At 40.4% G+C, this 12,914-nt stretch overlaps 2 protein-coding genes across 2 annotated transcripts in view; one reads left to right on the top strand and one right to left on the bottom strand.

Annotated features, from left to right (window-relative positions):
• Nucleotides 1-3,299, top strand: part of SARC_00161 (hypothetical protein) — a gene marked incomplete at its 5' end in the record, with an annotated part of 5,011 nt that extends 1,712 nt beyond the window's left edge. The window contains 5 exons of the mRNA XM_014306154.1: nt 393-564; nt 1,127-1,298; nt 1,506-1,606; nt 2,305-2,426; nt 2,802-3,299. Of these exons, the coding sequence (XP_014161629.1) occupies nt 393-564; nt 1,127-1,298; nt 1,506-1,606; nt 2,305-2,426; nt 2,802-3,259 (1,025 nt within the window). The 3' untranslated portion in view covers nt 3,260-3,299. The remainder of the gene's footprint in view (nt 1-392; nt 565-1,126; nt 1,299-1,505; nt 1,607-2,304; nt 2,427-2,801) is intronic.
• An 85-nt stretch (nt 3,300-3,384) lies between these two features.
• SARC_00160 (hypothetical protein) lies at nt 3,385-4,518 on the bottom strand (the record flags this gene model as incomplete). Its single annotated transcript, XM_014306153.1, has 1 exon — nt 3,385-4,518. The coding sequence occupies one exon, from the start codon at nt 4,516-4,518 to the stop codon at nt 3,385-3,387; it is 1,134 nt and encodes a 377-aa protein (XP_014161628.1).
• Nucleotides 4,519-12,914: the final 8,396 nt, after the last annotated feature.

Here is a 12,914-nt window from a genome sequence, read left to right as displayed (position 1 = left end):
AGTGTGTGTGTGTGTGTAGTATAGTATGTATATATATATATATATATATATATATATATTTATAATTGCCTATGTGTTCGTATTTTGTTATGCAGTTGAGGGACGGTTCCAAAACAACTTGTAGTTTATATTTGAGTTCGCATGTGAAACGACCTTCGCCAATACATCAATGTGCACACAGATTGTGAAACGTTTATGTTGATGATTTTATGCTTATGAATATCTTGAAGTACTCGACTTGATAGAATTCACATCTCCGCACAACAGTCATTATGACTTTTATTTACCTAACGCCTCCCCGTATTTATTTCTGCATGTATTCTTGGCAAGTATAAACAGTTGTAAACCTGATCTGACATGTTTTCATATCCCACATTTACTCATGTAAATAGTTGATATCCGATCGAGAGATATGCTTCCAACTTGTAATGCCACGACACGATCCGAAGCCTATTGGGCTGCCCACTGCGACACATGTTTGAATGTTGCCACGTGTGATTTGCGATCCTTGGTCTGGCTCAAAGACAACTGCAGGGATGTTGACTACGTCAATACGCGGACTGGGTGAGTGTTACTCATACAAGATATGAATTTTCCGTGTATGGAATTGAAGTCAGCTATCTGTGACTGATTATCTACACACATATTCTGAAATATCTGATTCATTGGATGTGTATACTGATGTTGAAGTTGGAATCAGAATGAGAAGTGACTATGCGTACATGGACGTATTTTACAAATGGTATGACACGGGCACAAGACCAATAAAGTGCGTGTTATTGAGATCTGATGTGGCAAAGTTTGTGAACGAGAGTAATCAACTTATCATGATTGTATACGATCGCTGTATTATGCAGTCACTTGAAGCAGATACAAAGTTTCTAGAACAATTCGTAAAAATCTGAGGCAACTTGTACTCATTGCGAAATAATCCTATTAACAGAAAGCACGATTTTCGAGTAGTCCTGATGGTGTCAGAGAGACACTATTACTCAATAAGTGTGTGTGTGATTTCTATGTAACTCAGTTTGTGTATATCAAAATGAATGAGAGTTGTATTACCAATTGTAGCTCAGGTTCGTACACTAGTCGTATGTTGACTATCGGTCTGATTTATAAAGTACAGGGGATCAAATGGCGAGTTGCTGTACTCTTGCCTAGATAATATAACGTCCGTATTTCTAGGCGACTCTACCTTGAGGCAGATTGCGAAAAGAATGGTGGCGCCTCATGTGGGTGCATATGAGATGTGGGCAATGAACGGGCACAACTTCGCAAAATTGCACAGCCGCATACAGGTACAAGTGAATACGAAAAAAATGATCGTTCTTTTGCCCTTCTATCGCTCGAAATATAGTTTTGAATCCTGCACACGAACAGCACTATAAACTAAATATATGTGCATTTGTGTGTGCATATATGATAAGAAACCCAAGTATATTATATATATATATAAATAACACAACAAAACAAAACAAAACAAGCATCGATATTCCAATTTGCAGGATAAGGGGAGAGGTGTCCGCCTGTATTGGAACTACTTGCTGCATCGAAGTCAGCCGGCCAAGGAGTTGATTCGGCACACGCTGCTAAACAAAATCTCAAGGTAGGCAGTGGTGAGTAGATAGAATGTGTTCATTAAACATAAAGTAGGGTGTACTAAATTAATGTGACCCAAAAAAATGAGAGCCAACTTTAGATCTGGGTATGAGTTGTATTCGTAGCGAATAAATAAGCTGGTGAGCCAACAGCTTGTAAGGTATTGCTGCCGAATATGCAAGAATGAGAGATACACAACACTACAGACATTGGTGGTGATGTTAAGCAACAGGTGGACAACTATCGGGCTGCTTGATTTCGACGTTGCTTTGTCTGCTGCTATATTATGGTGTATTTGAGAGTACTGCGAACAGCCTTGTGATTCAAATTTAACTCGCAGGGCTCACCTATGCCCCGTTATACGAAATGGAATATTTCCTCTATCGCCACTTCCTTGTAGTGAACTGTGTGCTCTGACAGAATGTAATCGACTACTTGTGTGCAGTGTGATGTACCCGGCCGTACACGAATATAAAATATAGAGTCCTCGAGGGGCTAGGGTGTGCCTTCAGACACCAGGCCTCAATGAAACGGATTTTGTATCTAAGTTTGTCAGAGGATGTGATTAGCTTATGAGTCTGTGGATAGCTCAGTGCCTCATACTTCCTTGGCATATGTATGTAGCTGGAAATGTACAGATCCGCATGTAATGATGCACGAATTTTTATGCTCATCTGATCGATGCCAAGTATACTTGTCTAACAGAAAGCATCTACAAGATAGACCCGTCGTGCTGGTGGTGGGCGGACTATACACTTATATTGAGGGCGTTGAGGCATTGGTGTCCGCGTGCAGGAAGTTAGAAGACGACGTTCGAGACAGTTCTGGTACGTGAAGTTCTACATAGATTAATTACTCGCACACAGCTGATCAGTATGTTATTTTCAAACTCAAGTTTAAGTTGCTCCAGAATCAGATCATTGAAATATTGAACAACTATATCCCACTTTGCCAAAGCTTTCTAGATTTTCTGAGGGTTCGAAAGCTCCGAATAGAACATGGAACCCAATAAGCCATATCTGTAATTCTTGCACTCAAAAGCACTCGCGACGTTTTTCCAGTGTATCTATTGAGGTTGGCTCGCGCATAGCGCACCTTCCCATACCATAGATATGTGCACATACACTTATAAGCTTGAAACTGAATATGAATATCACTTTAGAAGTGAAGAGATTTTTGGTGGTTTCTCTTTATATCTGCAGCACTATCCAAGAAGTCGTCAGTCACTGTTGCCAGTCTGAAGAGTGATTGTCCCTGGTCGGAGTTGATTGGCGGCAAAGGAATGCAGGTCATAATCAAAAGTCCTGGTATGAGCAGGTTTGGCTGGTATGATTGTTGTTCAGATGCAGGCTACACTGATGTAAACGAATGCCCTGTACACATCCAAAACGATTGCGCGAGGATATTGGCGATTGATGTCGAGCAGGAGAGACAAACAGCTTTGCAGAACGAGTATGATTGGTTCGATACATTGAACGCCACAGCAAGCATGCGCTCATTGGTGCGAGAGAATGATCAGAATAATTGTAGCTGTCACTATGGAGTGAGGAGATACGCCCATGACAAACGGTGGAACGAGAATATTTGGCCGTACACAAAGTCAAGGATGTTGGACAACCTATCCAATGTACTTGCGACACAAATTTGCGGCGTGAGGTGACCTACCCGCCTGAGTTGTCATTAATTAAATCAAAACCTTCATCATATTCAGTTTTAGTTTTAGTATAGTTGTTCAGCATTTGCACGCTAGCATCACTTGTTGAGTAAAGTATTGCCAATATTTAATTAGAGAACATGGCGGAAGAGCATAGTACCTACGAATATCCCACAGAAACCCGCCATGGTCAGAAACGGTACACTAGACGGTGGCGACCATACATAATAATCTAGCCCTTCGGACAGCAAAACTAAACTTTTCTGATAGCGTGTAAACTTCGGTCTGTCGTCATTTCTGATATCACTGGCAGAGTATATAACTTGCTTTAATACATCGCCACCGATTTTACTCGAGAGGACCAAAGATGCAACACTCGAAGCCCGTTTCAATCCGGCACTCGACGCTCGTGTGAGGCCCCGTATTTTTGGTCTCTCGCCCAGCGATTTATTCTGGAGCACATCTGTTTTGTAGTTCAGATCGAATGTCATGGAACCTAAAAGTACTGAGCCGATACCGGTGAATGTGCCGAACCCCTCCAGTGCCATGGAACGGAGCTTATTTGTATATGGCCGGGCTGTTGCGGCACGCTGTTCGCAAAATGTGTTAAATTCTTGTAAGCAGCTATTCATACGCTCGACAGATGCGCATACGTTAAATCTATCTTGGATACCAAGATGGTAGCCAATTAGCCGCCACATGTGTACCATTGGCTCGAGCTCCGCGCCTGAGATATGCGTATTGAAATCCTCCTTCATTGCTTGTAAGCAGATACCGCTGAAAGCTAGCAATACCTCTGCCATGTCATACTGACTCAGCGCAACACCTTCCTCTGGTTGGAACAGGCGACGACTACGGCGACGCGCGAACGTATGCATAGCTCGCACTTTATTAATCGTCTGACGGGATCTACCATTTACATCATCCAAGGGAAATCGTAGCCAGTCAGCCACTGCGAATGCCGTAGCACTATATCGTACCCTAGCTGTTTCTGCATCCTTGGCGTACCCGTTGTGATACAAAACTTCTCCAAACCGTGCAATATTGAAGCCAGACATAAGGCACATCAGTAGTGCTGTGAAGCTGGTTCCAAAATAGTTCGTCCATAATCTCTGACCCTCCGCTACCAACCCCCACCTAACCCATTCAGGTTCCGGGCTTATTGGCAACACTCCAGTACTATTATGACAAATGACGGCCGACGTAGGTAAGTTGTCAAACAAAGAATCTGCCACGAAAATCCCTTGAGTAGCAATATCACGCATTGCATATTTATATGGAGGTGGCATGAGACTTTCATTTTGATCCCAACTTGTAATTTCTTCGATTGTGTACATTTTAGGCGTGTCAATGGAGATACTAGTCAAATTCAAAACATAGGTTATAGAGAAGTGAGTACAACTTACTCTATTTATATATAGCGTCAGCGATGATTCATGTGCCAAGTTGAGAGCACGCGATGCTGGGTTCAAGTATGTTTAAAATACATGTTAAAATAGGAACCACCTCCATTTGTTATACCCTCTTCAATGCCCTCGCTGGTTGTGTTGATGTTAAATTTTTATAAAAAGTTGAACCCTTTTAAAAAAAGTGTGATCTTGGTTCAAAATTTGTAAATACAAGTTACACCTTTTATTTTTATAAAACATTAAAAACAATGTTGCATTTTTTTTATCAAAAGACATTTTATGTAGTACAAATTTGCTCTTTAGGCGAATGAATACAAGTTATTTTGTATGTATCTATAGAGTTGACAGTTGTATTTGTATTTACGTTACAAAATTTTGAAAGTAGTGAAAATAGTAAAAATTTTACACTCTTTTTCTTTTGACAAAACCAAAATAGCATTATTATTGTACAAAATGCTTTAGAAATACTGTTATAGTTGTTTTTGATTCGTTTTTCTTAAACAAAAAGCATTACTTTTTCCCTTTTCTAATTTTCTTGACACAGAAGTTTAAAAATCATACAGAACTTCTGATTCTGAGATTCAGAAGTCGATTCTCGGATTCCCGAATCTGAGACTCTGAGACTCCGGTTCTGAAACTCTGAAGTCTGATGAACTCCAGAATTGAGAATTGAGAATACAAATACAGTGTAAGACTGTTAGACTGTGACTGTAACTGGGTAACTCTGTATTGAGTCTCGGAGAGGTTTTTTAAATATTTACTCAGTTTTTGAGTTTCGACAGATCTTTATTCTTGATCTCCCGTTCAAATTTACTATTTTTTATAAATTAAAAAAATACATGGCCTTCTCAAGTACTGAAATCTTTTTTTATTAAACCAAAATAAAATAGCTGTTGATGTCTTTTTTGTTTTTAAAAAACTATTGAAGAGAATGGGTGTACATTATATACTGGCCCCCACCGAAGCCAAACAACAATTAGTGCATCTACAACGTATAGGATATATCAAGTATATCCTTGCATATGACATCGATTATCTCGTAATCGGAGGGAAAAATCTTATATTGGATCCTGGATGGCAAAGGGGGGATGTGAGTTTACTACAGTTATCTATCGTGAAACAGAGCTTTCACTCACTTGGGCTGAGTTTGGAGATATACAGCCGTCGTATAAGGAGAATAGTATACAAAAATCTTTCCATGAACAGTGTAGAAGACATGGCTTCTTTTACGTAATACATGTGCAATATTTTGTCAAAACGACTATCGACGTAGAACAGGTGTGGGTAGGGGCCGGTTGTTAGATGTACTTGCAGGCTGCAAGAACTTAAACCATCGCTTGATGAAGTGATCCCATGCTTTAATAAACATGAGGATAGGGCAAGAGTGGCTAATGAGATTTCTCAGGTTAATAAAATGTTTTTTGGACAACCTGTTTATGATCCCAGACTAGGGAGGTTCGTTTTTTATGATGACAACGTACCTGTTTGGATAATGGAGTCATTACAATCTTTTGGCTTTCCTGATAAAGATACTCTTTAGCCTGGAAATGTTCTGGTAACCCCTCGTGTTGCCATCCGATGGACATTAGGGTTTTACGATGCTACATCATATCCCTGCACTTCCAAACCATCACCCTATCTACCCTGGGTACATGACAGCGATGCCCTATCATACAGTACTATGCTAATGAACGAGCTTCGACGTCATGCTATCTCTATTGGTGTAACTATATCTGAAGGTACCAATCGACAATAGCTGGTAGAAAGATTGAATGCACATGATACCAGTAGACGAATTGCCGTGAATGATCGAGTTGACATTATCGAGAATCCTCCTGCTTTACTTCGTGTGTGTGTCAACCGTCAGAAGAACCTAATGGTACAGCTTCAAACGGCAGACTTCGCAGAGTACAGGCAAACAAAGCTGATGCATGAGAAGCTATGCGTTGAATCGTGGGATATTGCGGAATATTTTAAGAAACACAAAGCCTTGATCGTACGGTCAAAAGTACAACACGAGCGAAGAACAGTTTCGCTGTCGGGTTAGGTAGGGCGATAGAAGAGTATTGTTCTGAGAAAAATGTGTTTTATTTTTATGTAGAGGCTAGTATGAGTCGTTCCATGGCAAAGAAAGACATGGATGTATTGATCATCCTTTAAATTTGTATTGATACCAAGACTAAGGAACGTACAGCAGTTATAATCGAACACGCAGAATGTTTGTTGTCTGAATAAACATTGAGAGCGGGTAGTAGAGAGAAGGGACTTCGGCCTTTGCCATTATAGGTACAGTTGCGTTCACATCAGAGCGGCATTAGAGAGGCTATACGAGATTGGATCAAAGGGTAGCACAGACGGAGACAATATTGTAAGATTCGGTCTAATAAAGGCGATACTAATGCCTTAGAATAAATAAACGCGTAGGGAAATTCTATATATCGTGTAAATATCGATATAAATAAACGAAATGAGACGTTTAATAAAGTTAGGATTGCCTCGTGAAAATAGCAATACTCTGAGGGATTGTGAGGCTGAGACATTGCCTATATATAATCCTCTCAGTACTGTTTCCGTCGAAGGGATTTTATTTAGTGTTTCGTTGTCGCTCTATTCTGGGGCGAATCCGATAGACTCATAAAATCCTATCTTTAGAAAAAATAAATAAAAATAAAAATACTCTTGATGTCCATAGCTATTGTCTTAACCAATAACTTGCCACTATCAAGAATTACCGACTTAGCCTTCATCAGACTGGCACATCTGGTTGGCTTATCAGAGGATCAACTAGGTAACGTTAATAGTCCCTAGAAACCTATATTCGGTTGAACCATCTCGCTACCGAAGTATTCAGATATAAATAAAATTGGAAAGTAAATAAAGCTCGATCAATAGAACTAGACCAACTCTTTTATGTTTGATATTTTACTGAGGCCTTTTAATGGCCTCATCCAAATATCTGATATGTTAAATGGAAAGGGTTTAATTAATAAAACCATTAAAACCCATTTTAGGAAACTTAAGTTCCTCCTACTATTAAGAATACGTTTATAATTTGCGTGCTGCTTAAGAGTACGTTTATACATAGAGTCTAATGAAATCCTATCTTTAGAAAACAAAATAGTAAAAGAAAAAGAAAATACTCTTGATATCTTTTGTTATTATATTAACCAATAATTTTCTACTTATCAAGAATTACCGAATTGCCATCATCGGGCTGGCACATCTGGTTGGCTGAACGGAGGATCAACTAGGTAACATTAATAGTCCCTAGAACCCTATTTTCGGTTGAGCCATCTCGCTACCGAAGTATTCAGATATAAATGGATTTGGAATAAAATATAGTTCTATTAATAAAACTATTCCAAATCTTATCTTTGGCATTTTAATCGGGCTTTTTAATGGCCTTCATCCAAACATCTGATATGTAAAATGGAAAAGGTACCTTTAAATAGAACCGTTAAAACTATTTGGTTCACGTACTATTAAGAGTACGTTTATAGTTTATGTACTGCTTAAGAGCACGTCTTTAGAGTATGGTCTAATGTGGAGGCCCGGCTATTACAGAGAGCTTTTGGTGCGATATAGGGATGCAAGACTTAAAAAGCGAACGCAGCCATATCCAACAACGAATAACTTTGTAAAGTGAATCATAAATTTAATAATTTAAAACTCTGTCATGAGTGTATCGATCCCACCCATTCACGGGCTCTGCAGTAATTTTATTCTTATCAGCCCTATTTAATACAGTTTTCTTTTTTTTAAATCTATGTCTCGCCTCGTCATGCTCACTTGCCAGTTATGGCTTTGTGGTATCAGATTGACCAACTCACGTACACTTTGGGCTCTTTATCAGCCTGAACCATCTCAGATTCAGTAATGTATCGTTGCTTGGTGTCGAAAGCTGCATAGTTCTCAAGTTCTTCCATTGTTCACCCAATATTGCACTTTTCCCTAGCAACATTACGATCGGCGACAGAACGCTTTCTCTCAAATACGATTTGGTTATTGTGCTTTTTGTTTCTGGGGGTAACTACACATGCATCGTTGCTTTCCAGCTCGTATCTATCCGTTAGCCCTATATCGTAGTAAAAATTGCATCATATTGTAGATATGAGTACATATCATTGTCCATTGCAGCACCTGAAAACTCAGGTGACACATGGCATATATAGGAGGATGCTGTTATGATATTATGTTCATTGTTTCAAGTTTCTTGTAATCGGAGTGAGAGGCTACACGATCCTTTCGGTTGCGTCACCTATATACATAGCAGTATCCTCAATACCTAGGGCAACTTTGGTTGGCGGCGCAAGCGCAGCTTTTGCTTGCGCCGCAGTACCGATTTTAAACCCTAAAACAGCTTGTCAAAGATATCAGATCATGCAAATACCCATGCCGGGTACAACCGCTGAGCAGTTGATTCCCCTATAAGATGAATACAAATTGCTTGAATGGTGTCAAAATGCGACTACCTACACGCGTACCTTGTACAAAAGTGGTTCTATTACTCGACTCTGGTGATATTTGGCCCTCATCTCATTATTTTCTTTCCGTGACATATCCATCTCGGCGCACACTGCTCCCTTACATCTCCTTATACATGCTGTATCCCAAAATTGTAAACTCTAGCATCGTCCCTGATAATATAAAAGCCGGGTCTCCACATTACTCTTAATAGTACGTAAAACATACTCTTAAAAGTACATAAACTTAAGTTTTCCTTAAATGGGTTTTAACGGTTTTTATTAATTAAATACCTTTTCCATATTATATATTAGATATTTGGACAAGGCCATTAATAGGCCACAGTAAAATACCAAACATAAGATTCGGTCTAGTCCTATTAATAGAACTATATTTACTTTCGAAATCTATTTATATCTGAATACTTCGGTAGCGAGATGGCTCAACCTAACATAGGTTTCTAAGGACTAATAGCGTTACTTAAACCAGATGTTTTAGTCTGATAAAGGCTAAGTCGGTAATTCTTGACAAGTGTCAAGTTATTGGTTAATGCAATACCTATGGGCATCAAGTGTTTTTTTCTCTTCTTTTCTTTTCTTTTTTTCTAAAGATAGGATTTTATAATTTGCCCCAACGAAACATACCATAGTTTCTAGTAGAGCGACAATGAAACACTAAATAAAATCCCTTCGGCGAAAACAGTACTGAGTGGAGTATATATAGGCAATTTCTCAGTCTAACAATCCCTCAGAGTATTGCTGTTTTTACGAAACATATCTAACTTTATTAAAAGACACATTTCGTTTAATCACATGGAATTTAATTATACTTAGACTCAACCTAAGCGTTTAAGTACTCTAAGACGTTAATATCGCCTTGATCGACCAAAACTTACACATTTTAAAGTTAGCAAAGGTGTTAACTACTTAGACTACTTGAACGTAAAGGTAGATAACTATCACGAAATTTTTCCTAAGCACAGTCATTCCTTAAGAGAAAAAGACTGAAGTCATAAGTTAAGATTATGACAAAGAAAGACAATACACCTGCAAAGAAACGCAAAGCTGAACGTAAGAAGATGGAGAGAGACGCCGCTAGCGCTGCCGCAGAAGCAACCGCCGCCGCTGTCGATGCGTTTAACCGCACCGTAGCCGATACACTTGTCTCCGACAATAATAGTCAGGACAATGCTTCGGATAGGGATGTAGCCACTCCGACTAAGGAGACTACTCCTACAGATAGAGCCCGAGGGCCAACTATTGCCTCAACTTCAAAGCTCGCATTTACGAAGCCAAGAAGTGAGACAAGGGACACGTCTCAAGACGCCCCACCCAATTCTTCTGACGACACTCGGAAAGAAAAGTCTCCATTTATAGGGGACAAAGACAAATCTCAGAATGTACCTATACCGGAACCAGAAGAGGAGGCAACCCCGAATCTACGTCCGAGAGCACTGAGCCAACGCGCATAAGTAAGTTAACTACTGAAAACACTGATCTTAAGAATCAGTTAGCCACCCTTATGAAAATGGACATGTAGATCGAATGTATGGATCAAGAAACCACGCACAGCACTTACGCGAGCATGTTTCTCCGGGCACTACTGAAGCCTTACAGAAGTGGACAGAACGTCGACTGGCAATTACGCCCGAAAAGCGTAGAGATATGAGCGCCAAACCTGTGGCAGATGATCCAGATGTGCTCAGCGTATCTATACCTTACGAGGTTCTACCACCAGAACTCCAGGCTAATTATTCGCCTGTTCTAACACCCGGACACGAGTCGCCTGTCCTTGAGGGTATTATAGACCCAGAGGCAGGTAGAAACTTTCCGCCACCTTTACCCAACTGGGATGACAATCGTCGGAAACCAGTTAAGACTGGGTAATACCAACGACTATCCAAGGAACAGATCACCGAAAGGGCTTGATCAAGGACTTTCCACGGGATAATAAACACTCTCGTAAACGTGTTAACGAAGTCAAATTAAATCGCTTCGATCGCACTACCTTACACCAGCCCGCAGAAATTTTTCACTCTGACAAGGTGACCGAACTTGATAAATCGGTCGACGATTACACCTTTAAGATGGAAATCGTTCTTGACGAGCACCGTGCCGATGACGTATAATATTTTGCTAGTATGATCGCGATCAAGCAGAAACGCATAGATCAGCTACTTCAGGCCCAACGTGGACAAGACCACCGGGATAACCAGAAGTACAACGGACAAATCAGTCGACTTAAGTCGAACTCGGATGCCAACAGTAAGCAGGTCGAGTTTATAAACAACCATGACTTCTACACGCTAACCCGTACGCTTAATGTGTTTACGGTCATGCTGGAGACGAATGATATCGCTCCCCAGCAGTGGATTTCTGCCGATCAGCTACTTCAGGCCCAACGTGGACAAGACCATCGGGATAACCAGAAGTACAAGGGACAAATCAGTCGAATTAAGTCGAATTCGGATACCAACAGTAAGCAGGTCGAGTTTATAAATAACCATGACTTCGACACGCTAACCCGTACGCTTAATGTGTTTACGGTCATGCTGGAGACGAATGATATTGCTCCCCAGCAGTGGATTTCTGCCGATCAGCTACTTCAGGCCCAACGTGGACATAACTACCGGGATAACCAGAAGTACAAGGGACAAATCAGTCGACTTAAGTCGAACTCGGATGCCAACAGTAAGCAGGTCGAGTTTATAAACAACCATGACTTCGACACGCTAACCCGTACGCTTAATGTGTTTACGGTCATGCTGGAAGAGGATGATATCGCTTCCCAGCAGTGGATTTCTGCTTTAATGCAGTCGTTTGACCCTACAGGAACAAGTTACTTGATTCTGCAGCGACATCAGCATGAGCTAGACACTTGTCGTGACTGGCCAGCTGTGTTTTGGTTGGTTACGTCCTTATTAAGCAAGGATATCCACAGTCCAGGACTGATTTCAATCTTAACTGAAACATTTGAGAATACTCCTATTCAGAGTTACATTCTGAAACTTGATTATGACCTTAAACGTCCAGATATAACAAAGTACAAGGCTCAGCGATGGTACGAGTTCCTGTTTATGCATGTTTTCTGTAAGAACATAGGGAACAACGACCGTGGAAGTCTGTACACCGAGTTGCGACGTAAGTACGCAACTGAGGCTCGAGACAAGAGACATGAAACGAAGTTTTATCTATCCCGTCTTACGTAGGAACAGTTTTATGACACTGTATCCACTCTTCTCCCGGCACACCGAGTAACCTCGAAAGCAAAGGCGGTAAATAAGAAACCGCGCGAGCTCCATGATCAAGGATACCTCTCACGCCAGACGTCAGATGATAAGCCTCATCAGACGCGTCCTAACCAGTCACGTGCTCGTGACTCTACTCAATCAATGCGACCCAATAAACGGGCACGCGCGGAGTCGAAGGAAATCAATTACCATCAAACGCCAGATAACTTAGCATTATTAGCAGTTGATCAACACAACTCTGACGGAGCATTTAAGAAAGTCAAAGTATGTCTGGACCTCCGTTCAGCCAACTAGATGTGCCAGTCTGATGAAGGCTAAGTCGGTAATTCTTGATAAGTGGCAAGTTTTTGGTTAATACAATAACTAAGGACATCAAGAGTATTTTTCTTTTTTCTTTTCTTTTCTTTTTTTCTAAAGATAGGATTTTATAATTCGCCCCAGCGAAACATATCATAGTTTCTAGTAGAGCGACAATGAAACACTAAATAAAAACCCTTCGGCGAAAACTGTACTGAGAGGATTATATATAGGCAATGTC

This window comes from Sphaeroforma arctica, assembly GCF_001186125.1.
Source record: "Sphaeroforma arctica JP610 unplaced genomic scaffold supercont1.4, whole genome shotgun sequence".
NCBI classification, from domain to species: domain Eukaryota; class Ichthyosporea; order Ichthyophonida; genus Sphaeroforma; species Sphaeroforma arctica.
This window is presented reverse-complemented; position numbering and strand designations above follow the sequence as displayed.